Genomic DNA, 26,404 nt, shown 5'->3' on the forward strand with positions numbered 1-26,404 from the left:
ACTCTGTGCACAATTAAAAGAATAAATTCTTCACCAAAGGGTATACAATCTGAAACAACAAATATGAACAGTACAATAAAAATCAGTAGTCTAAGATGCACAATACACAGCCTGTTATACCCAGTGAATAAAACTAGGTAGCTGGACCAAAACAACTCAGGGGAAAACAATGTTTTAAATAGAGATTTGAGCATATGAAGTGAGGAGGCAGCCCACAAATGTTCTGGAAGATGATTCCAAGCATATGGAGTAGCAAGAGAAAAAGGATGGAGACACAATAAACGCTTGGATAAATAAGAAGCACAGAATTAGAAGAACAAAGAGAGTGACTAGATGTACATTGGGACACTAAGGCTGAGAGATAGGAAAGAGGCTAACCATGAAGAGCTTTAAAAGTAAAGACAAGAGGTTCATAAAATATTTGAGTTAACTGGCAGCCAATGAAGTGGCTGTAGAAGAAGAGAAACCTAATCTGATTGTTGCACCAAGAAAATAATCTTCCCTGCAGCAGTCAATGGTTGTTCCCTTGAGGTCTTTCCAAAGTTCAGCTATTGTTAACCTCACAGTCATTAAAAGGTGGCCAATAGAAATCTTGCTAGTGGTATCCCTGTTGTTATTCAAAAAGAGATTAAGGAGTGTCAGTTGCAGTGATGTTTTGAACTTCATCAAAAAGAGCAACCCAAAAGGATTGAGTCTGTGGATAGGACCACCAGATATGGCATTATGTACCCTTATCCCACCCCCATAATAAGGGATAAGCTGACAGTCATGTTCCAAAGGCAGTGATGCATACTTGGTAAATTAAAAAAAACAAAAACTTTTTTTGGTGAAATTAAGTATGTGCACAAAACCTTTCTCACTTGATAGGCAATTATTTCTACGTGCTTATGTGGCTCCCGAAATTAGTATTTCTTTTTTGAAATATGGGATCCAATCTCATGCTTTCCCAGTATTTCCTACATTGGCCATAATGGTCACAGCAATAGCTTTTTGCCAGGAAAGAAGACTGCTTGGATATTAATCTTTGCATTATAACAAAGCACTATGCATGTGAATAGATTCATTGGCTGTATGCTGCTGCTGATAATAATAATTTCAGGACATTCAGTGATGTTTGCGGTGTTGTAGAAGCAATCTTTTACCTTTATTGTAGAAAAGGAACATCTCATGACATAAATATTGGGTGGTAACCAATGAAGTGCTTCCTCTAGCACAAGGATTTTTGATTGTGCAACAGAACTTCTTCTCCATCTCTCCATGTGTGCCCTGTGTGCCTTCCCTCCCCCCTCCCAAATCTACCTCAGTGGTTTGGGAGAACCGGCAGAACAGATTTAGGGAGCCTGTAGGAAGAGGATAAGTTTTGTTGTTTAGCCAGAAGTGCTAACAGAAGCACTTCGTTGGAAACCACCCATTGTGTTCTATAAACACCCAGTGCTGATCCATTAAGCTGCATGGGAGAGGAGATAATGGCACTGATGAAACAAACAATTGCAAATTGTTTTCCTCTTGTGCTTTGCTTATGCCAGTTGTGTTAATGTGGTTGCTAATTGCTGAACTGAATCAAATATATTTTTTTATGAGCATACTGCCACTTAGGAAATAGCACTATCCTATCTGAGTTCATTCAGAAGCATGAACAATTTTCAGCGGCTCTTTCTTTTGGACAACTGTGCTGAGGATTGTAGCCTAACTCTAAGAGATCCAGATTGCTAGAGTAGATGGTTTGTTCTGTGTATGTAACAACTTCCTGCTTATGGGCACGACTGTAACACTTTGTCCTTTTGGTGTGTTAGGTGCAGAGAGAATTGGCGGCTGTTCTTGCTATTAAGGCAAGAAAATCAGGTGAGTGTACCCAGATTTGGATTTTGCATTTTCAGACCATATTAAAAGAAAGAAATATAGTATAAAGCTTATTTAATGTGACGAGAACTGCTTGACATTTTCTTCTGTTTTCCTTCTTTCCTACTCTTCAGTGAACTTGATGAGCTATTTTAATAATTGATCTACTAGTCTAAGCTGTTTATAACAGCTTCTCCTACAAGTCAAGTGTTCTTTTTGCTTATCTTTTTATATTTTGTAAATTAATGCTTATATATCCATTGCCTTCAGTTGAAACGTATACATTCAGATTTTGAAGATTTTTTTTTTGTCACCACCCGTGCATAAGAGTTATGTTTTGCAATAGTACCGTATGACTTTTTTCATTTTTTAAAAAATCTTTCTTGCTAAATATAATACATGAGTTAAATCACAAGGCTTGCCAAGGTTGCATGAACCTGTTCTTTTTAAGGCTGAGCCCGCCATAGTTCGGTTTAGGCATGAACAAGATGTGTGGACTTTGAGAAATATACAAAAGGGATATACCTTAATTTCCTGCCCCCCCCCCTCACTCCTTTAACTTCCGTTAATATTACTTGTATGTATTGCTTGCTGATACTCAACAAAGGCAAATGGGATACATGGAAAAGCATAACTGCCTGATTTGTGGCTATTCTCAGTTTGTTCCATGTTTCAGGCATTTGTCAACATCAGTCATTTAATGTTGTGTCAGGTACAAAAGGAGAGTTTCCAAAATGTGGGTGTTGTGGACAGTTAGTGAACAGCACCAATAAACTGCTTGGGTTTTGGGTTGGTAGAGGAACTATGTAGGGCAACAGAACTAGCATAGTGTCATTGGCAGCCCCGATATCTGTGGAACGGTGCATGAGATTCTTAGGGGTCTTGGCACTCAACCAGGGTCCGTGTTCCTTTGGGGACAATGAGGCATGGTGGAGTCTACAGTGGCTTTGAAATATGACTTATTTACACACATTTACAACGGAAGCTTTAAGTAAAGAGAGATTTCACAGCATTCTCACCTCAGGAGGGGCCCTGTCCTTCACCATAGCCCAGCATTGGATTCCCAGGCACATCTGTGCCTCTCTCACAGCCTGCCAATATGGCTCTGGCCTTCACATCAACTCATCCAGTTCTCCTCCTTTTCCCACAACCCCTAAATTTCAAAAGGATACATTTTTTCCTATATATGGCATCACGCCCCCATCACCTGCAGAACCTCCTGCCTGGTTGATGGTTTCCATTGATAGCTTAATCATTTGCTCCCAACACCTTTTGTCATTCTTAACGACTTCTATCCCAGGTGAGGCCCTGGCCTGGAAAAAAGACTTAGCCTATATTTCCCACGGCCCTCGCATCTTTCCGTCAGTACTCCAGATTGACATTCACTAACTCTAGCAGTTATGAGTGCCCTTGCACCCCCAAACTCTGTTACCCCAGATCTGGAACAGTATTATTGCTAGCGGAATTAGATCTTAATTAGTGTAGTACAGTATTTTAGGTATTAGTCACACTGCAGTGCTGCTTTGAGTAGTTGAAGTGGCAAGTACAGTAACTTGGAAGTTTGAGTGTGCATACACGCTTTTTAAACTATTGAACTGAACATTTCATATTACAACATCTTTTCTTTTGAAGTAATGCATGTAAGGTGATTTCTGGACCAATTGCGACTGTAAAAGTTGATTTAAAAGTTAATAATTTTTTAAATAATAAATCAGACAGGCATAATTATATTACAGTTTTATCAATACACACTCTGATAATAGGAGCTGGTATAACAGGGTGCTTTGATTACTTTTTTCAGTGTTGCAAAATTTGAGAGCTCTGTTGATGGATGTGATGTTCATGTATGGAAAAGCATTAGCTTTTGAGTAAAGATTTGCAGCCAGATTATCTGGCAACAGTACTGCTGTTATTTTAAAGCTTTAAGCAAATTTTGCTGGTGTGGGATGTACACACTTGCAAGTAAGTGCCTACTGTGAACTGACTATGAAGGAAAATGTAATTAGAAATCCCAAAAGATCCATTCCACAATGCAGATGGCTGTGTATGAGAATCAAATGTGTCCTTGTTATAGTGGAGAATTCATGGTTTGCTTCTTCAAAAAGTAAATAAGGTGGAAAGAACTGGATTATAGAAAAGCATAACCAGTAATAGTGTTTTCTGGGGTTGAACCAGGACGATTGTGCCAAATAATTTAGGAACTTAAATGAGATTTGGACATGAGTCAAAAAATCCAAAGCAAAAACCCTACAGCAGCATATGAAAAGAAACCGTCATAATGATAATTTAAGGACTTTTTATTGCAAAAGCTATTTCATCCGATTTAAAAAGACTTTTGTGTAGGATTGTTAAGCAGAAGAATGAAGTGTCTCTGAAGCCAAGTCATGCGCTGGTAAGAAAAATAGTGTCAAGTTGTTGTCACAACAGGAACAGACTTGAGGAGAAGTATAGGTTATCCAAAATGCAATTAATTCTTCTAAGACAGCAGAGAAGATAAGATCGATCTTCTAAACAGGACAGTAATGGGAAAACTCCTTTTAGGATAGGATGCAAAAGAAACAGTATTGGGATTATAAAGATACCATGACAAAGTTCCAAAGAACTTCACAAGTAGTTTTATGTGCCCAGGAGACCTTTGGAATAATCGTGCTTGCTTGATGCCCATGTTACAAAGCCTGGGGAGTTTTCAGCAGCGGTTTGTGGTACATTGAAGGAAAGCAAGTTTCTTTAAAAAAGAAAATCCACGGGATTCTTTGTTGCTCCTGCTGTAACCCTTTCTTTGAATGAGGGGGATTGTTCTGTGAGTCAAACGTAGAAAACTAAAAGAGTTAATTTTAAAGTTCTTGATTAGGCTCTTATAAAGACAACAGAAGTACATTGTTTTGCAGGTTGAAAAAGTGCATACCTTTCATACACTATTAAGCTGACACTACAGTATTAGATGAATACACATCTATTAAGGGGGGGGGGCAAAGGAGCTAGAAACAGTGATGGCAAATATTTCCTAGACTTGGTGGCTATCCAGAAGTTTGTTCTTTCCAGGACCCCTGTCTAGCAAGGGAGCAGGGTTGTGTTCTGACCTTGTTCTTAATCATGTGAGCAGATAAATAAATATACGAGTCTCACATGCCATACTATTTGTCTAGTGTGTTGCACAGTACACCTGGTGCACTGCCTAAACCTGAAGTACTTCTCTCCCTTCTCTAAAAATATGCAGTCATAAATTGGTAAAGGACCCCTGGACAGTTAAGTGCAGTCAAAAACGACTATGGGATGCGGTGCCCATCTTGCTTCAGGTCAAGGGAGCAGGTGTTTGTCCACATATGCTGTGGCCAGCATAACTAAATCTCTTCTGGTGCAACGGAACACCATGACAGAAACGCTGTTTACCTTCCTGCCGCAGCAGTACCTATTTATCTACTTGCACAAGCATGATTTCAAACTGCTAGGTTGACAGGAGCTGGGACAGAGCAACGGGAGCTCACCCTGTTGTGGGGATTCAAACCCCCAACGTTCTGATCGGCAGGTCCAAGAGGCTCAGTGGTTTAGACCACAGTGCCACCCGCCAACATTAAAAAACTCAGTATAGAGAAGCCTAGGTGCAATGTTGTAACAATGTCTACATATTTAGCTTCCCTTGTAATGGTATCTTAGGATATTTCTGACAGAAAGATCTGTAATGTCATTTTTGCTGAAGATGCCAAAATGATATTGGAATACAGTATATGAAGAATTCCAAATCCCAAATTTGGTAGAATAAATTTAAATTCAACCACAGAGGGGCTGCTTACCTAACTTTATTCCTGTTTGTTCAGATTTCAAACTATGCCCACAAAATATGTGACTGGTAAATTCTTTAATATACTAACATAACAGGTGACGGTCATTGTATTTGTGGAGCAGGCCAGGTTGAATACATTGTCCACTACATTCGTTATTGCCCTTTATACAATTCACCTAGGAATAGATCCCCCTATTCATTCCAATATTCTTTAGAAGGTCAATCAGATGATTTCAAAATTAGATGGTAGCTTTACATGTGCTAGCAGCAAGAAAGTTACAAAGCCAGAAAAATATTTACTGCCAAGGAGATTTTTAAAATCTAAATTATTTTGGGAACTTTATAATTTTAAGTGTTCATAGTTTGCAGCTCTGAAAATGGATATGCTTTAACTTGTCTTGTTTTTTTGTGTGATTTTATATAGTAATGGCCACTGGGTACAAACAATTAAGCAAATGACGGGCAAATATCATTGATGATGGTTTCACATGTCATGTTATCATGCAACATTTTATCACTGACAATCACTTATATTTACATGTGGAACAATTAGGTTAACTGATGACATGGAGAAAAAACCCTATTTCAGGAAATGGATTTAAAATAATAATTGGCACTCATTGTAGATTATAAGTCAGTGTACATAGCATTTTAATACTTGTTATTTAATGCAAGCATGCCTAGTTTTTGGTGCTTAAATTTGTGGCTTATCTCTCTTGCGGTCAATTTAGCTAGAGTAGAGAAAATGAACACTAATTAACTCTGTGTGTAATGCAATGTCAAACAGGCCACATTCTAAATTTTTAATTTTAATTGCAGATGGCTTTTTTAATGATAAGACTTTCTTCCTTGCTTAACATCCTGCTATAAGCTATCATCTGCTGCTTATTTCTAAACACTACCAAATACTCCTTTATATTTGCAGAGATGAGCTGGTAGAATCCTGTTTCCTATTTGGTATCTTAGAAACAGATCCTTCGGGACTGATTCTCTATCTGGAAACTAAACTAGCATAATGAGTAGCCTTCTCTGCAAATTCAATATTAGCTTTACACCTCAGGTTAAAAAAAAGTTAATGACCATTTGCACACCAGAGATAGGAATTTTCCTTGCATTTCATAAGGCTTCCAGTTTAAAAAAATACAGCATTACACTGGAGTAATGTATAGTTAGATTGATTTAAATTACACGCTATAATCATGAGGACACCCAAGAACACTTCAGCAAGAGGGGGGAAGTCTAGCATCAATGACACTTAAATTTGATACAGGCAGTTCTTGCCACAATGATCCCAATGGATAGGAGAGATACAGAAATGACAACCAGGATGTAAAAAATTGATATGCTTGCTTGGTGGGAGGAGGAGAAAGAGCTGCATATGTAGCAAGAGCTTTTGTTTTGTGTGCATATTTGCATTTGCTGCAGCGGATTCCACTATCAGAAACAATTTGCCTTTCAAACTAAAAACCTCTTATCTCTCGTGGCAGGAACTGTTGCTGCAAAAGCAACATAAAAGTCCATTTTATATGGGTGTTTCCTATATAGGTAAAAGTAAAGGGACCCCTGACCATTAGGTCCAGTCGCGGACGACGCTGGGGTTGCGGTGCTCATCTCGCTTTATTGGCCGAGGGAGCCGGCGTACAGCTTCTGGGTCATGTGGCCAGCATGACTAAGCCACTTCTGGCGAACCAGAGCAGCACACGGAAATGCCGTTTACCTTCCCGCCGGAGCAGTACCTATTTATCTACTTGCACTTTGACATCCTTCTGAACTGCTAGGTTGGCAGGAGCAGGGACCGAGCAATGGGAGACACCCGCTGTGGGTTAAACCACTAATATTGCTATATATGTATTACTAATTTGGATTCAGACCAGTATACCTTATTGAATCAATGGTGTATATATATTTATACATTGGTATTTAGGGTTTAGTCGTGTACTCCGTCGTGAAATCTGTTCAGCAATGTTTTTAAGTCTCAGCCTTCGTCCTTAACCATTCTTGTTATCTATGCATTTTGGCACATGCAAAACCAATGATGTCTCCCATCTGTTTTTAGCCATTTTTTCATTTTGGGAAAGATTTGTATTCAGCTGGTTTGAATAGTTCTCTTTGTGACACTTTATGCGACACCTTAGTTCTCTGCCAACTAGCTGATAGAGAGCATTTTGTATGCTTTCGTTTTAAAATATATGCATAGGCGGGACAAAGGAAGAACCACACAACTTAATGACAACCCAAAACATGCGCAGTATTGTATTCTTGCATTCTAAGCCATTTCAAATCTTTTCCTGAGTTTTTTTAGTTCCTTTGCTTTATGTGGTTTTACAGTCCTCCATATAGGATTGACAATACATTGCAAGTATTATACATTGTTTGGTGCTATATGAACATAAGAAGAACCTGCTGAATCAGGTCAGCGGCCTGTCTAGTCTAGCATTCTTTTGTCACAGTGGCTAACCAGTGGAAAGCTTTATTATTATTTAAGTTGTCATGGTGTGGAACCTTCATCTGCTTAACTTGCCTCGATGCTTGTCAGTTGCAGCTCATTGACAGGCTCCCCTTGCTAGCTTGGTCTAGATTTACATCTACATAAATGACTGGCTGTGTAGTTCTAGTGCAGGCATAGGCAAACCCGGCCCTCCAGATGTTTTGAGAGTACAATTCCTATCATTCCTGACCACTTGTCCTGGTAGCTAGGGATGATGGGAGTTGTAGTCCCAAAACATCTGAAGGGCCGAGTTTGCCTATGCCTGTTCTAGTGCATTGTTGTTTAGTCATTTAGTCGTGTCTGACTCTTCATGACCCCATGGACCAGAGCACGGCAGGCACTCCTGTCTTCCACTGCCTCCCGCAGTTTGGTCAAACTCATGCTGGTAGCTTCGAGAACACTGTCCAACCATCTTGTCCTCTGTCGTCCTCTTCTCCTTGTGCCCTCCATCTTTCCCAACATCAGGGTCTTTTCCAGGGAGTCTTCTCTTCTCATGAGGTGGCCAAAGTATTGGAGCCTCAGCTTCAGGATCTGTCCTTCCAGTGAGCACTCAGGGCTGATTTCCTTAAGAATGGATAGTGCATAGGTATTAATTTTTGTGTGTATGGTCCCTGGAATTTGGTCTGTAGAAAGAGTTGCCCTTAAGTCCTGTGGCAAGGAAGGAACCTCCCATGGCCCATTAACACACTCCGAATTATTATGGTCAGTTAGTTTTAAATCCTTTGAGATCCCTTCCTGCAGATTGAAGAACATTACTAATATCTGAGTGGGTCAATGGTACATGGGTGGGGTCGTCACATCGCCAACAAGGGTACTAGCCTGTGTGTCTGCTGAATCATTCAGCACAAAATGGTCAATGGTAAGTGTTAAATGTTAACACCCTATAAAGTTAAAGGGAGGAAATTCACACCTTCCTAGACTTTATTGTTTCTAGTCTGTTTGGCTGCAAAAAATTCTTCACCATAATTCATTTGTTTGTGTAGAGAAATTTATCTCGCCAACCAGAAGTAGTACAATTTTTAAAAAAACCTACACAGTGCAATGGACAAGCCAAATGCCAAGAGTTTTATGACTTTTATTGTAATTAGGAATAAACACTTCAGATTAAAAACAATGTTGTTTTTTCAATCAAGGCAGTTCTGGACTATGTGTGACACAAAATGAGCATATGCAATAAGCTAACAAGAAAGGTGAGGTATACATGTATTTTATAAAATATATCAGCAGCCCATACATATTCAGAAGCTCTGAATAATGCCTTAGTGGATAGCTTTAAAATATAAATATGTTGTTAGGACCTTATAACTTCAGATGATCCTTACGCTACTATTTTTTTTTTAAGGAATTTCAGTGCATTTGCCTGATGTCTCTTGTAATGTCTGCTGTTTGTATTTAAATACTATTTTGGATGGAAGTGGACACCCAAGATCTCAGGAAGCAATACACAGTGGATCACATATTAACTACATTTAAATTTAAGCTTATGTTCCTTTGGAAACAACCCCCTTTTCTGTATCACAACCAGGCATCGTGTTATATGTACTACGTACATATTTAGGCATATCTTGCTATCTCTGGTGATGATTTGTTTTTCTCCCGCATCCCCAGTTCATTGGCTAGATATCCCCAGTATCTCTATTCCAGCTATTAAACCCAAGCTCCTTTTGTTAAAATTCCAAATTCTAGAAACAGAAGATTTCAAAAAGTTGATACATATTAAAGACGCATAATTGGAATTGATTTCGCTTTAGGGGTTGTGTAACTTTACCCACAGGTCTGATTATAGACCCTTGCCCTTATGTTCATCTCTCAAGGTCCCCTGCAAACCATCTCTTGTGTGGGGGCTCCGTTTGCCAGATTGTAATTTTAGAACAGAATTATCTCCAGTTGAGTGGTAACCTACTGGAAAGCAGGGAGTTATAATAGAAGTGCTGAACCAGTCTTAATTTAGGCTGCAACAAATGACATATGATTATTACCCATCTTAAGTGAATCTTCCATTAAGGTCAAAGTAGGTTATTTCTCTCTCTAAAAGAGCTCTGAAGAAATTAAATAAGCCTTACTTAGCAGGAACAATAATCCCCTTTGTGTATAACTATACCGAGTCTCTTTCCTGGAGCAAACCTTTACATTATTATTGGTTTTACAGAATATCTTGAAGCGAAAATCCTTCCTGTAGCCCACAAGGGAGCAAGGAAATTAAATCAAGGCATAGCCTCCTGATCTTTAAGTGACCATTAAAAAATCAACAACCTGAACTCCTTCGGCTCATTTGCAGATGGACGCATTTGAAATTGCACTTCAGCAAGCTGATGCTCATTTAACATCCTCTCATTCTTTTATTCATGGTGACCTTTTCCATGGCTAGAACAGGATTTATAGGATAGGTAGAAATGGGGAGTGGCTGTAATAAAACCTGATTGCAGTCTTTGCACTCTAGTCACACTGTGCGTGCCACACCAAACAGATGTGTGGCTCTAATAAACACTGCTTTTGTATTTAAAACAATAAAAGTAACTTCCTTTGCTCTTGGCTGGAGGACGAATGGAGGAGCACAGTTTATGTTGGCAGAGCAGGAAATTTTATTGCATGGCCTGGCTACAACTCAGAGATTGTAAGTCATGTCAGATTTTGAAGGAACTCTCAAAGACTCAACATATTCTAGCATTTTTCTCATCCCACCTTTTTGCATTACGGTGGTGATAAAGTAGGGAATGTTCACTTTTAAAGAAAAAAAGAATAAAGTGAGTACCAGAAAGTGTAAAATTATTGCCCAATTTTGATACTTTATGAGAGAAATTCAGCATCGTATTTGCACAGTACATTTTGCACCACTTAATTTTCACAGCCATATGTTTGTTTTAGTATTCATGAGTTCTTGGGGTTATTCATGAATTCTTAACTGTAGCAAAAATGCAGCATATCATTTTCCTTCTCAGGTGATTCATAAATTTGAGCATAACATGCTGCAGTTTAAAAAGTTGATATTGTTTTGATACCAAGACAGACAATGCGACCTGCTCCTTTACTCATCTTTAGCTCCGATGTATCGCCACTCTTGCTTCCTGTTCTGCCTGGAACTTCCTCTTAGAAGCCATGTCTTTCATTAAGTTTTGGCTTTTCATGAAGTTTTGGCTTGACACTAAATGATGTTCCCTTTCTCTATCAGGCTGGCCTTTGCCTTTGCATTTTCACAATGGTAAGGGGGGCAAATTGTAAGCTCCTCGGAGCAGGGATCTGTATCTTTGTTTCTGCTACTCTGTTAAGTGCCATATACATTAGTGGCATTATGGCAAAATAATTATTCCAACTCTGTTGCCTGGAGTTTCTTACAGCTTGAAAATTTGAGTTATAGACAGCTCGTTTGTCTTGAGATTTGCTTGATGCACAAAAGAGGCAGAAGAAGCATTTTCAGTTCCTTTACTTCCCCACAGGATAAAAATGCTACAAGAGAATTATTTTTAAAAGCATATTTATATATGGTTAATAGAAATTTTAAAGCACATTGTGGTTCAACATGTGCTTGTATATGACATCTATGCCAACTTTTATAGACCTTGTCTAGAACAAAGTATATGTGATGTGGGAGATGCCCTGATGCCTTAAAAGCTTTAAAATGACCACCATATGGAGGCCTGAACTGGCTTGGAGAACAAGAGCTTAACTCTTTTTCCCCTTGAGCTATATTTTTACCAATTGAAACTGACTCATCTGAGTTGCCGCTTTTTTATTTTCTATACATTTTCCAGTCTAAGGGCATTCCAGGGTTGGGGGTTGAATAGCGAAGGCCCTTCTGACTGTCGTTATTATATAGCCTAAGTCCATCAGAGGTGTGATAAGTGTATACACACACACACACACACACACACACACCACCAGCTGCAAGGCCTGGGGTGGATCATTGTCCTGGCTTCCTTCAGGGAGTGGATCTCCACCCCTTAACCTGCTGGGACCTTCCTGGGATCAGACAATTATGCCTCCTTTTGGACAGAGATGACTCCATACCTTGGTAACTTCCACATAGGATGATTACAATGGGCTTTATGTGGGGCTGCCCTTGAAGATGACTTGCAAATGTCAAGCTGGTCCAAAATGCAGCGGCCACATTACTGGCTGTGGCTTCCATTAGAACTTTTATATCCACTGGTTGCCACTGCATTTCTGGGCCAATTCAAGGTCCTCGTGCTAGTGTTTAAAGCCCTAAATGTCTACAGCCCCAAATATCTGAAAGACCGCCTCCTTACTCACAGCCACTCTAAGGTGCCAAGATCAGCAGAGGGGGCCCTCTTGGTAGTTCCTCCTCCCTAACAGGTGAGTGATGACGACTTGAGAGAGCCCTGTGGCAGCCCCTAAGTTGTGGCATTCCCTCCCCAAAGAGCTGTAGTCTCCACAGAGGTGCACCTTCACTGTGCATTTTTCATCAAATGCTGAAGACACATCTCTTTAACATGGCCTTGAGACACACATTTTAGGACTCACTCTAGTTGTGATTGTAATTCTTTTTAATGTTGTGTTTTGTATTGCTGTACCTTCTGCTCAGGGACCTTCTGGTGAAGGGTGAGGAATGAAGTCAATAAGCCTGTATTATAAATGTCTTTCGTTTCCTCTCATTTTAGCAATGAGTCAAAGTGGTGAAAACAGCACTGAAGAAGAAGCAGCTCAAGACGATCTGAAGGATGTCTATGATGCACAGGTAGAAAAATATTTCTAATAAGAATTCAGGAGCCTGGACTTCTGTTGAAGTAATATCACTTGCTAGGGTAACACTTGAACCCTGTCCTGAAGAGAAAAATGACTCCTATGCAGTTCAGCGTGATATTGAAAGTGTGTTGATCTTGCAGTTTCCTGCAATTAAAGTTCTATTATCTTGGCAATCTATGTGACTGGATAGCCCCTTTTTGATATTTCTTACATATGTGTTATGCCATTAGACTTCATCATCCTGATTTTTTAAAAAATAGTCTCTTGTAGACATGGCTGCGTTTGGACACAACACTGCCAGAGATTTGCAAATTGGCAGGTGCCTAAGAATGCTGGCGCACACAGTTTGAGCTACTTAACTCCTTCCTTATGGAGCTGATTGTCCCTACTGAAAATCCTAAAATCAGATTTGTCATTTACAGAATTTCATGTGTGGAATCTGTTTCAGTCACTTTTATAAGGTCACACTAGACATGACACCGGGTATCTGTAATTAATGTTCTTTAAAACTTTAAAAGTAGTTGCAGTGCCTATCCTAAATCAGGTTTGTGGCACTGATGAAGGGGCATTCAACCTTCCACCGTGCCATTTATGCCAATGCAAAGCTTCCCACAACCTGCTATTTCCCCCACAGATGGTGACATACATAAGTATTTCCTGTACTGGTTCTAGTTGCTCCAATACACTAGAAAACTCTGCAGGTATTGATAGAGGTGGATGGCTTATTTCATTCAGAAGTAAACAGAATCCATCATAATTAAATAATTTATCCCAGTGCAGCTGAAATGATCCTTCATTTAGCTGCTTCTCATGTCTATAAATTTCCTCATCAGTCTGGTTCTGCATGGTATAATAATTAGTTTATCTGAATGCTCATTTCAAGGTTTTGTTGCTCAATATTTAAAAACAAAAGAATTCATTAAGTGTTCATCTGCTCTAATAAGCAGCATGCTAATAAGATTATATGGGTGGATTATAGAAAACAACAGTAATTTAATTTCAGTGAATTCAGTCATTCAATTTGTGTGGAAGCTACTTGACAAAATTTGTGAAATTTTCAAAGGGTATATTAGTTACTGTCTTATTTTGACTTCGTGGAAATTGTTTGGAGTATTGAAACGGGACAAAAAAGGGTATTGGCAGGACTATATCCTATGGGGGGAATTCATTGTTGCGCGGGTGGACTTTGACTTGTGCAGTGGGACTTTGCCTTCCTCTCCTCCCCTGGCAGCTCTCATGTGCCCCTCAAATCTGCTCCAGAGGGTTCCCCAACCCCCAAGCATATTTTGAGGGTGCAGGGGGGCTGCACAAGAACAGGAATCCCATTACATAAGCAGAGACTGAGAGCAGATATGATAGCCATCTTCAAATATCTTAAGGGCTGCCACATGGTAGAGGGAGCGTACTTGTTTTCTCCTGCTCTGGGGGGTAGGGCTTGAGACAATGGCTTCAAGTTACAAGAAAGGAGATTCTGACTAAACATTTGGAAAACTTTCTGATCGTAAGAGCTGTTGGGCAGTGGAACAGACTCCCATGTGTGGTGGTGAACTCTCCTTCCTTGGAGGTCTTTAAGCAGAGGTTGGATGGCCATCTGCCATGGATGCTTTAGCTGAGATTCCTGCATTGCAAGGAGTTGGACTAGATACTGGTGTTATCTAAACACCCAAAAGAGTTTTTGGGCAGAGAGCTAACTGAACCAGTTAAAGTCTTCAAATCTGGGAGCTGTGTATAATCTATACCTTTAAAACACATTAAGCACGTATTTCCCCTCAAATAATTCTGCACGCTGAACCTTGTTAAGGGCTGCAGAGAACTGTAACTCTGTGATGTAACTACAACACCCAGAATGCTTTCAGGGAAAGAATGTGCTTCAGATGTGTTTTAAAGGCGTTTAGTGTGTACACAGTTTAGGTCATAAGTTTTGAATCATCTGGAATATGTCTCTACTGTGCAGAGCATCAAAACTGTAGTGCATTTTTGTCTGTGGGAAAAGGCCATAATTGTATACTTGCAAGCTTGAAGTTTTTAAGACTAAACCCTGAGCTTAATTATTTTACTGGAGTCAAATTTGGATTGATGTCTATTGGCAACCATTGCCCAAATCCTTAGACCAGTCTTATCTGTACCTGAATGTGACTCAAATTACTCTTTGCAATCAGAAGCTTGTTTTGTTATTTTCATACAGTCATGGCTAAGGACATTCAACTGCTGGTTTTAGTTGTATTTAGACCTCTCTGGCTTGCTTCCCTTAGTTGTCCTTAATTCACATGAGAGCAGTTGGATGACAGCCATTCACTTAAGGTTATGTTTTTGTGACATTTCACCACAAAACGTACTAACTGTAGGTCTCAGCAAAGCAAGAGATCTCTTGAGACACTCTCTGTTTGATACTTTTTTTTACAGATATCTGCACAAAGAACTAACTACTCCAATATTAGTTTCTGATCTAGGATGCTTAGCTGATGTTTATGCAACTTTTCTCCTTGCAGATTGAGACAATCAGAGTCTGCACAATTTATAGTGATTTTAATTTGTGTATATATATATATTTAAATTCAATTTTATCTGTTCAGTTGTGTTTTTATTTGTACCTTGTACATAAATTGTAATAGCTGGCGGTTGATTATGTACCTATTATCATTCAGTGAGAATCCGGTCAGCAGCATCGTCTTGCTCAAGTATGGAACAGAATCTTGCCAGTCTCCTGCTTCCCTAGATTTCTGATCAGGTGGCAAAGTGTCAAAACACTTGGCAGGACAATGACTGGCACACCAACTGATTATATTCACACTACCTAAATTATCAGTATCAGGGATGAAGTACGGTATTTTTCCGTGTATAAGACTAGGTTCCCCCCCTAAAAAACAATGTCAAAAATTAGGGGGCGTCTTATACATCCCTCCATTTTCTTAAATCTGTGTCCCCAGAAATAGGGGGCGTCTTATAGATGGGAAAATATAGTACTTATAGCTTTCCAGATATTGCTGGACTTCAGCTCCCATCATCCCTGACCATTGGCCATATTGGCTGGCGTTGATGGATGTTTTAGTCCTGCAACATCTGGAAGGAACAGGTTTCCTACACCAGCTTTATATGGTTTAATTGAGGGCACACAAAACTTTACAGGTTTAGTGGAAGGAAAGAGAACGGCTTTTACAGTTTTATTTGCAGCCAGCAGGAGTTTCTGTGGTCCTTATGTAAAGCTAGATTATCTCTGAGGGTAAATCTTGCTTGGAACTTCTTTGAGTTGAACGTGGTGAAAGCGATTTGCCCTCTATTTCTCTGGAGATCCAATATTTCACCTTCTTGCCACTTCTAGCTTATTCATTTATCAATGTTATGGCTTTCCTCTAGGGACGTCTTTTCCAGGACTTGCTTTGCAACCAAAAGGGCTGTGTCAACACTCTGGTCAATGACTGTTGCCAAAGCCAAAAAAATAGCTTGTGATTTTTCTTTTGTGTAAAAATACAGAAACTTCTTGTGCTGTTTTGGAGTGTTTCTGTACACATTGTGTGCTTTAGGAGCCTGATCCATTCAACCCACGTAGGAACCACATATGATCACCCACACATTGATGGGAATAACATACATTAAAGCTTAGAGTGGGAATATTTTTCCATCCCATTAATTTGATGATCATCTTGCTACACATACCTCACATGTATGCGTAAGGCAAAATGCATGGGAATAGAATGCTATAATGCCAGACTCCATGCGTTGGTATGGAATGTGAGAAAAGGCTTTATGTGCATGCAGTTGCAGAGAACTTCCAATTACATGGATAATCAGGTTTTCCCAATCATAGGTATAGATCCTGTGCTTATATTGTCGTGTGTGCATAGGGTCTAGTCTTACCTTTGAGCCAGTACACAGAGGATAGGGCCAACAAGGATGATTTCACTTCCCCATCATTGTAAATATGAAAAGAGGGTGTATAACCTGTGATTTACTGAGGTTTGCTGGCACTCTCTTTTCTTGACTGGTTTTTGGCTTGTTGAACCCGGATCATACAGATAAATATTATCAGGATAATATGCTGATAGTTGAGGGCTTGTCTCTAACTTGTTGGGGTGAACATGAGAATTAGTTTGCATATTCCAGACTTCTGTTTCCATTTGCAGTAATATGGGTAGGCATAGAATAGATGTGCATACACCACTAAATACAATATATATATATCAAAATGCTATGTTGGTTCCCATGGTAGTATTATGATCACGAAGCAAAGCACTCACTTTTATACCTTTTTCCAGTTCTGTGTGTCTGAAGCACACAAGAATTTATTTATTTTCTCTGCTATCATTTGCTCTCGACTTATTTCAGTGGCTGTATTTTAGCCATAAAGAGAAGGGTGGAGTGTGAGAAATAGAAGATTGTGCTGTTATTTTTAGGGATGACTCTCCTGCTCTCCATCCTTTTCCAGGGCTGTTCTTGGCTAACTTTCCCATGGATTTCTAACCTCTTGCTTCGGTTCTCTTATGTAACAGGAAATAGGTTGACGGGAACAAACGCACTGTTAGCATATCAGCTGCACACATAATAGCAGCTGATTTAGTTCATGCTGTCTTCATTTTGCTAAGCAGACACTATATAGCACAAAAAGAAGGAAAAAGAACTTTGGGAGCCTTTTCACCCAAGGGAGAACATTATAATTCTGCTCTGCTCAAAACTGAAGAGTTGAGGGGAAGCTTGATGTGGAATATGTTCTTCTTTTAAAGTTAGAAGTCTGGAGTGTCATGTCCTGGGATTGTGGATTTAAGTATCTCTTTGCTTTCCCTCCAACTCTCAAGGCAGGAGTTATGTGCAAGCTTCATGAACGAGAGGATATTGGACGCCTTGAACTCGTCCAGAAACTGGCAAGAGAAAACCTTCTACAGACAGATAAAAAAGAACAAGAGAAAACAGATCAGGTAGGACATTTTTTCAGTTTTTGGTTTTCCAGAAGAGTAAGCTCACTGTTTACAGTTCTGCAAAGTGAGTCATGACTAGTTCCCAATGGAATCAATGGAACTTAATTTGAGTGCAAGTCTATGCATGTCAAGTCAGAAATAAGTTCCCTTTAGGAAAAGTTTGCACTCTCCTGAGGAGCTATATGTGGAAACCAACAGTTCTGATGAAATTTTGTTGTTCAAATAACATTCTTTCAGTAGAATCTGAGATATTAAGAAACGCATTAAATGCATTCAAATTGATCTGTTTTTACTTTATAAATATTTTAAATGATTATATTGCTTTTTTACGTAGAAATTTAACACGGTGACTAAACATAAACCAAGACTGTAAGCGATAGAATAGAATAGATAGAATCCGGCCAAAAATAAATAAATCAAGCAGTCAAATTAAATTAGCCTTTGAATCAGCTGCCAAGAGTCATACAGCCCTTCCACAATACTGTGTGGGGAGAATGGGCTTGATCTCCCTGGGAGGAGGTAAGTCTAGGGCTTCAGGGGCAACTGTGGAAAAGGCCTTGTGCCTAGTAAATTTTATTTCCTATAGCACAGGTATATGTAGGATGGCCTGGTTGCGGTATCACAGTTGGCTTTGTACAGGGAGAGGCAATCTGGAAGGTATGTTGATGGCCAGCCATGAAGGGCCTTTCAAATATGCACCAACACCTTGAATTGGGCGCAGAAGCTGACAAGGCGGCCTGTGCAATTGCGGCAAAACCAGGTTGATGCAAATATTGCCTCCCAAGATTTATTATGGGAACAAGCCATGGTATTCTGAACCAGCTGCAGCTTCTGCATTGTCCTGAAGGGCAGTTTTGTACTTACTTTCTTCTTCTTTTTAAAAATGAACATGGTTTAGAGGCTACTTGGGGAAATTTTTTGTTTGGTTGGTTATTCATCTATTTTTAAGCAAGTATATATTTCGATCCATGCCAGTCTCAAGGCAGTCTGCAACTTTAAAAGACAACCTAATGTGCTCTTGTTTTAATTTTTGCCTGTTACATTAAATACAAATTAAAATACAGAATTCACTAATTAGAGCAGTCCTCAAAGCCATCCCTCCCTTTCCCCGAGACCTAAGTGGAGAAATGAGTAGAAACAAATTCTATCCTAAAGTAGTTATACAGATGGTAGACATTAAATAAAAGCCCCACATGCTTTATTGGATAACTTGTTTTGTTCTCGCTATGATATTTTGTTTGTAGAGTAGAAAATATTTTTCCTAGCTGCATGCTAGTTTAGAACCGCCCAGAAACAAAAACAAAAAGGTTGTAGCACTGTGTGTGTGTGTGTGTGTGTGAAGATCACCAATATTTTCATTAAACACAAACTGATCTTGCAGAATCCTTGTGGCAAGCTAGCAAAATAACATGCCAAAATGGGGTGGGCTTTTTGTTTTTGTTTTCCCCAAACAAACAAAGGAAATCAAACCTTATTTGAGAGCACCACTGAAATTTGTTCAACAGTACTGTAAATTGCACTTGAAAATTATCAGAGAAGACAGAAAATTTCAGATAAATTCTGATGGTTGGGGTTGCATGGTTTTAGCACACTTTCAGGGTGTGTGAGGGGCATTTGAGTGTCTTCTTTCCTTCATCTAAATTAGGGTGATCCAATGCACAGCCTGAGGGCCAAAGCTTTTTTGGTGGCCCTTGGTAACATTTGATGTCCACCCCCGGGCTTTGGGAAGGAAGGCATGAGGGCTCTAAAAGGGTTCTTAGAATCCTCCCTTCTCATTCCCAAAGTCTAGTTAATGCTTTCCCAGCTTTGAGAAGGATGTGGGAGGGCTCTGGATCCCTGCCAGAGCCCTTGCACCTGCTTTCCAAAACCAGGCACCTTGCCTAGCTGCCTTTAGGAAGGGAGCATGAGGGCTAGCCAGGGGGCGTCAAGTTTAGGCCTCCCCACCCCCTTGCGATAATGCAGAGTGTGGCTCACAGGTTCCATGTCTTGCTGCCTACTTGGTATAAAACGTTGGGCTACCCTGCACATTCTGAAAACCCCACAATGTCCTCAGCTGGACCTTCCTGTAAGCATGGTGTCTGTCTATTGTAAACCACCCTGTGATGTGGTGAAGGTTCAGAAAACAAGGGCAAGGCCATTGTTTCTCGTTATTAGGAGATTGGCTCTTGCAACATCCCCCCTTTCCTATAGTCTTGTCTTTCCTATGGCAATAATAGATTACATCTTGATAACGACAGCTATATTCCAGTCATTAAGACCTTTGATCTCTGTTGCTTTGTACACAACCTACAGACTTACAAAAAAACTTGATGCACTGATGTCTCCATATAATGATTTTATCGTTCCTGTTCATGTGGTGAATATGTTATCTAAATGCACCCCCAGGTGGTAATGGTTAGCATGCTGGAAAGAACTACTGCAGGCTATAGCTTGTTATGGCATGGTAAATATTAGCTACTAATGCATAAGGGGAACCTTAAAACAACATATTAAGCAGGCAAGACCAGTGGAAACACATCAAAAAGTTTTGGAAGCAGGAAAAAAAATATATAAGCATATGGATGGATGCAATCCAGCAATTTGCATGATTAAGACTGACTAGAATTTGATCTTCCTTGGCACACAATAAAAGAATGTTTGGCAAAATGCAGGGTATTGACTGCAGCCCTTTTTTATTAATTAAAACGGAGTTTTACAGCACCTTAAAGACTAAATGGTGCTATTCAATGCTAGTCCTACTCAGAGGAGACCCAGCAAAGTTAATGGGCATAACTGATTTTAATTCATTAATTTCAGTGGATCTGCTCTGAGTGGGACTTTGTTGACTACAACCCTAACAAAAAGCATAAACTTCTGTATACTACAGACTACTTTGCTGAATGCATAAGCGCTGTACTGTGTTACAGATACATGAGGTAGGAACACACACACAGAGAGAGTGCTTGGGATGGGAGAATGAAACATAGAAAAGTATGGACAGTGTGAAATACCTGGTTTGACAGTGGTAATGCACTAAACAGTCGTTGGTAGAACATATATCCCAACATTGGTTTGCCTATTGAACACATACAACGTGCTAAAAAAAAATTGGTTCAATCCAGAAGTGGCAGCGTTGAATCTCTTGATGTATCCTAATTCAGTGTTTTATGTTGCAGTCTCACTTTGATGTTCCTTTCCTCCAGGATGACAACCCTTAGCTCAGAGTTTATGTCAAATTTGTGAGATGCAGTCATACCTTGGTTCTTGAACACCTTGCGACTCGAACGTTTTGGATCCTGAATGCTGAAAACCTAGAAGTGTTCCGGTTTGTGAACGTTTTTCGGAAGCCGAACGTCCGATGTGGCGTCCGCTGCTTCCGCTTGACGTACTTCAGATTTCGGCAGTGCACCAGGTGTACTCTGCAACACACTAGACAAATAGTATGACATGTGAGACTCATATATTTATTTATCTGCTCACATGATTAAGCACAAGGTCAGAACACAACCCTTGCGAGACAGGGATTTGCTTCTTGGAGTCTGTTTTAATGTGAGAGGTATCTGGCAACAAGTAAGGCCAACAAAGTGGCAGCGAAAATAATATTACAGTGGTGTTATAGAAGCAAATTTTAAAGAAATCATCTTTTTTTTTAAAAAAAGGTATGAAATATATATACCCGTCTAAATTTTCCAGTAAAGTGAAGCAAAGCCTGAACTGTGTCTCTGCTTTCATCGGAACTTCTGATTATTAAGAATTGTTGGCCTCAGCTGGTTTTTGAATGGCTCTTCCTGAAGAGGAAGTGTGCCTTTTCCTCCCTGTACTTTCCCTTAAGTTCTGTTGTGCATTAAATTGAGTAGAAGCCAGGCTCAGACTGCTGGATGACTGGATTAGAGATGGGTGGGTAGGTCAAAAGAGGTGAAATGTATGCCAGCAGTTTTGTACATATAAACTTGAGTACGGGGGAAGAAAGGTCTGGATTTATTTTACTTTATTTCATTCTACTGCATTTCCTCATTTTCCCCCAGAGGTGCAATATGCTTTTTATTGCGTCTCCTCCCATTTTACCAAAAAATATCTGAGTTGGGACTGGGATTGTAGCCTGTCTGAAACCTTGGAGAACTGCTCCCAGTCGCTGCAAGCAGTACAGTGGTACCTCGGGTTACATACGCTTCAGGTTACAGACTCCGCTAACTCAGAAATAGTGCTTCAGGTTAAGAACTTTGCTTCAGGATAAGAACAGAAATCGTGCTCCGGCAGCGCAGTGGCAGCAGGAGGCCCCATTAGCAAAAGTGGTGCTTCAGGTTAAGAACAGTTTCAGGTTAAGAACGGACCTCCGGAACGAATTAAGTACTTAACCTGAGGTACCACTGTACTGAGCTAGCTAGATAGATCAATGATATCACTCAGTATAAAGCCTCATATTGGTTCAGAATACTGGATGTGTTGATGAATGATAGTATTATATAATTATCTCATTGAGATAATTGAATGATGATTAGGCTTAATCCATAAACAGACACAAAATTCACGTGGGAGCAGTCAATTTGGGTTTTTCACTACTGAGATTTCTCCTGGTTGTTTTAACTGTATTAATAACAGTTGTTGCAAATGGGTTGAAGTGAATATTAGAACATGTTCAGCTATGCACAATACCTGTGGGACCTTACACTGACACAAATAGATCCACTGGTGGAAAAATAGGAAGTATGTTAGCTCTATTAACTAGGTTTTAATGATGGCTATCAATGAGAGTACCTTATAAGAGGTATAACTATGAATGGAATCTTCAGATAACTCTGTGATTTCTCTGTCCCAGGTGTCTTTGTGCATTGAGGCAAGTTAGGGAGGAAATGAATGAGCCTAAAAACTGTACCTAATCTCTGTATGTGTAGATGTGGAGAAGAGAAATGGTCATGATTCTATAAGCAGCACCTCCAACCACTAGGTGGTGCTGTTCTGTGGTTCTTAGGGCTTAGCTGAGTTTCTATTTTTCATCTTACAGTTCTGTCAGTTTAATTTTAAGACCTCTGTGTCTGTTATTCTAAGCAAGTTTTACAACTGGTAATCACAACTTGAAAATGGAAAAAAATTGTTACTGACGGCAAAGAAACTTGATGGTTATTCAGCTGGACCTGAAATGAATGAGTACCTGGATGAATTTGAGCTTCTTGTCTTAGTGAAAGAGTGCATAGCTGTCAACTTACAGATTTGAAAATAAGGGACCAGCAGCCTTGAAAATAAGGGACCTGCAGCCTCACCTGTTCCAGGCACTCCTGTCTTCCTCTCCTCCTGCATTCTGGTCAAACTCATGCTGGTACCTTCGAGAACACTGTCCAACCAACTTTGTAACCAGAGGTTCAACTGAATAGAATCTGAATCACATGCACCACAAAGCCTAGGCAGCCTCAAAGTAAGGCTTCCTGGCCTGGCTTTCCACTGCAAAGTTTGCAGCAGCACGTGCAACAAAATGGCACCCAGCATTCAAAAACTCTCTCAGCTTGCATTAACTAGCCACACACACACAGCCTCCCCCCCCCATGAGATCTCCTTTCCTTTTCCCCCACCATGTGCCCCTGCTCCAGACTGACCTTTTCGCCGGCAAGGGTGAGTGGGCCGTCGATGACGTATCCATCCGATTCCTATCTGAGCACTCAGCACAGGTACGTTCAACTTCTGAGCCCCTCTGAGCCAAAGGCAGAAAGCCCAGCCAGCAGCCAAACGAAGCCTCAAGGAAAACCATGGTCACCTCTCCGCAAGCTCTGAGCAAAGGCGAGTCCCCAGGGAACGCAGCCGATTTGATCAGCACAAGGCATGCAAGCTCCACCCCCCAGTCGTTCTTAGACTTCTTATTGGGTGAGCAACACAGCCAAGCAACACAGTTGGAGCCTCCCTCCTCCATGGCCGGCAGGGAGGGAAGGAGAGGAGCTGCTTCCTTTGAAATTTAAAGGACATCATTTAAGAGACATCCATCAATAAGGGACAGCAGCGGGACTTGGCGCTGGAATAAGGGACTGTCCCTTCAAATAAGGGACACTTGACAGCTATGGAAAGAGTGGACTGATCAGAACACAGTGCAGCACCCCACAGTTTTTCTACAGTGTGATAATAAGTCATTTTATCCACAACTTACCAGTGCAAACTGTGACTCGTGAAAGCAATTCTATAATCACTTAAAAGCCATGAGATAGACTTAGGTCTTTCAAAATGCAGGAAGGAATGGAAAGCTAGGGGGAGACAAGTCAGGAAATCTCTGCATATTAATTTAATTTGAGAAAGCAAATTGATAAGAGCTTCCCCTGCAGTATATGTCCATGTGGTGATTTAAGTGAAGCAGAACCTGCTTGACCAAATATAAAGCTGGCTTTGCAGAGAGGGAGCTACCTTATAAAAGACTATTGTGTGAAAAGCTACTAACAGGGAGCTTCATAGCCTGCTAGTTAAAGAAGACACAATTTGTATGCAGAGTGCAGAATGTGAAAGCAGGTATTATTTCATTAAAGGTGTATGCTTAGAGCAGGCTTTCTCAACCTTGGCTCTCCAGATGTTGGACCACAACTCCCATCATCCCTAGCTAGCATGATCAGTGGTCAGGGCTAATGGGAGTTGTAGTCCAACAACAAGGTTGTAGTCCCAAGGTTGAGAAAGGTTGGCTTAGAGCAGTGTTTCCCAACCTTGGGCCTCCAGCTGTTTTTGGACTACAACTCCCATCATCCCTAGCTAGCAAGACCAGTGGTCAGGGATGATGGGAATTGTAGTTCAAAAACAGCTGGAGGCCCCAGGTTGGGAAACACTGGCTTAGAGCAACTCTCATGACACCAGCAGCCATCCAGGAACAGCTTTTCAGAGCAGCTGGAGAAGGTCTAGGAGTCTCCAGCCCAAAGGCATTTGCAGACAATGTAGAGGAAAAAGGTCAATGGAAGCAGAATTTCCCATGCAAGGGGAAGATGTATCAGAGAATCTGGAAGTTTAGTGTATAACTGAAATATCTGCCATGCTGATTGTTGAGAGATAATTGATATAAAGCATTTTGAAATGAAACTCTTATGCAGAAAAAGAGCAGCTTACAATGATCAACAATAAGACAGTCGTTGCCTGTAGGCTTACAATATAAAAGTCACAGCACAAATTTAAGTCACATGCTTTGAATCTTAAAAAACTCACAGCCATTCTCATTATCCTCCTAAAATAGGTTGGTAAATATCCTAAGATCTTTTAATAAATACAGCTTTCAAGTTTACATAGTCAATGTTCATTGAACTTTATACAAATAAAAATGTTCTTAAGTATTTTTGTTGCTTATGACATTAAAATTTAATATTTCACTTACAGTGCTAGGCACAGTGCCATGGGAGTTAAGTTTGGGCTGGATCCTTGAAGTCCAAATGCCACAGGAAGGTCTACTTAGAGCGTAATCAATGGCTGATCCATCAAGAGAATCTTACAGATGTTCTTGATGCTACAAATCCTAAGATGACAGACAGACAGACAGTCACGCACAAACACACACAAACACACACACACATATACACTGCCCGGGCACGTACATGCACACTCACTGCACTGCATTCTATTTTCCTCACATTCGGTATTCCCTCATGTGTAATTCCTGCCAGCAAGGAACATATGCAGCACCACTGCAATTTAATTTATATTTGATTTGGCTGATGAAAAGCTTGCAGAGTCCCTGAAATACCCTTGAGCAATTGCAGAATAAGTGACAATGCAATCTTCAAAATCAGCAAAATGTATTTATGTGTGATGCAGGTACCTGAGCGGTAGTAATGCTCCTTGCTTGCTCTCTCGTTTGGTCATTTGCAAGCAGTGCTTGCAATGGTCTTCCAGCTTGATCTTCTTCCTGTCCCTCCCGCCCCACCCTCTGATTTCAAGCCCAAAGACAATTGTACTCTTTCATTGACTTACAAATTGATTGGAGAAAACTTCACTGAGAAGCTTCTTGCCACTGTGCAGAAGGGAAAGGGGAAAGAAACTATTAGACTCTGTATGCATGCTATCATCAGATGGTTTGAGATTTGCTCCTCGTCTGTGCTTCACCACTATATAGAAATCAGCTGACGAAGGAAGTGACGTTTCTTTCTGTTTTTCTCTCCTTCTACCATGTGAAGCCAACCAGGCAACATGTCTGGGCTTGAGCGCTTTTGTTAATTGCTCCAGTTCATAACTTATTTCATATGGAGGAGCAGCTTAGTATGGAAATGGTACATAAGAATTGTAAGCTATTTTTTAATGAATCTGAGTGGGCACATCATTTTTCTTCTGGTTGAAGATAGCTCAAGTAGGGTTTTCTGTGCGTGTGTGTGTGTGTGTAGGATTGGAAATCATGTCTGCAGTCCTATATCCACTTTCCTGGACTAATGAGTCAACATGTATAATATTGTGCTATAGAAGTCATAATTCCTGGATTCATTTATATCTTTTTCTTGGTGATTTAAAACTATTTAGGTGCAGTGCTAAGGACATACCCAGTCGGCACCTTGCTATTAATATGTACCTCCTCACAGAAGGAGACTTGCCTCCAGCTCTTCCACTCACTGCCCAAGACCTCTTCACACATTACTGTTAGAGATGTGGGATACATGCAGTTTGATGCATGTGAGTGATTCTGACACAGACCCCTTAAAGTGGGCTTTTGTTTTCTTCTGTTTTCAGTCCTTACTTGTCAGCCATCCTCTCATCATGTTTGCGAAA

The 26,404-nt window shown here is 40.2% G+C and overlaps 1 protein-coding gene and 1 long non-coding RNA gene across 6 annotated transcripts in view; one reads left to right on the top strand and one right to left on the bottom strand.

The window, feature by feature from the left end:
- The window catches only part of RAPGEF5 (Rap guanine nucleotide exchange factor 5), a 134,960-nt gene that overhangs the window by 27,960 nt on the left and 80,596 nt on the right, over positions 1-26,404 (top strand). For all 4 annotated transcript variants that reach the window (XM_081883194.1, XM_081883193.1, XM_081883195.1 and 1 more), the window contains exons 7-9: positions 1,794-1,842; positions 12,725-12,801; positions 17,600-17,719. In XM_081883194.1, coding sequence (XP_081739320.1) covers positions 1,794-1,842; positions 12,725-12,801; positions 17,600-17,719 — 246 coding nt within the window. The remainder of the gene's footprint in view (positions 1-1,793; positions 1,843-12,724; positions 12,802-17,599; positions 17,720-26,404) is intronic.
- Positions 17,548-26,266, bottom strand: LOC309353868. Of its 2 annotated transcripts, none has more exons than XR_014162095.1 (3): positions 26,208-26,266; positions 25,026-25,163; positions 17,548-17,680 (listed from the first exon to the last, which is right to left on the bottom strand). It is a non-coding gene; the product is annotated as an uncharacterized lncRNA (long non-coding RNA). The 2 variants fall into 2 exon arrangements; XR_014162096.1 differs by having other exon boundaries at positions 26,179-26,262.

Source organism: Podarcis melisellensis (genome assembly GCF_964234715.1).
Source record: "Podarcis melisellensis genome assembly, chromosome: 12".
Taxonomy (NCBI): domain Eukaryota; kingdom Metazoa; phylum Chordata; class Lepidosauria; order Squamata; family Lacertidae; genus Podarcis; species Podarcis melisellensis.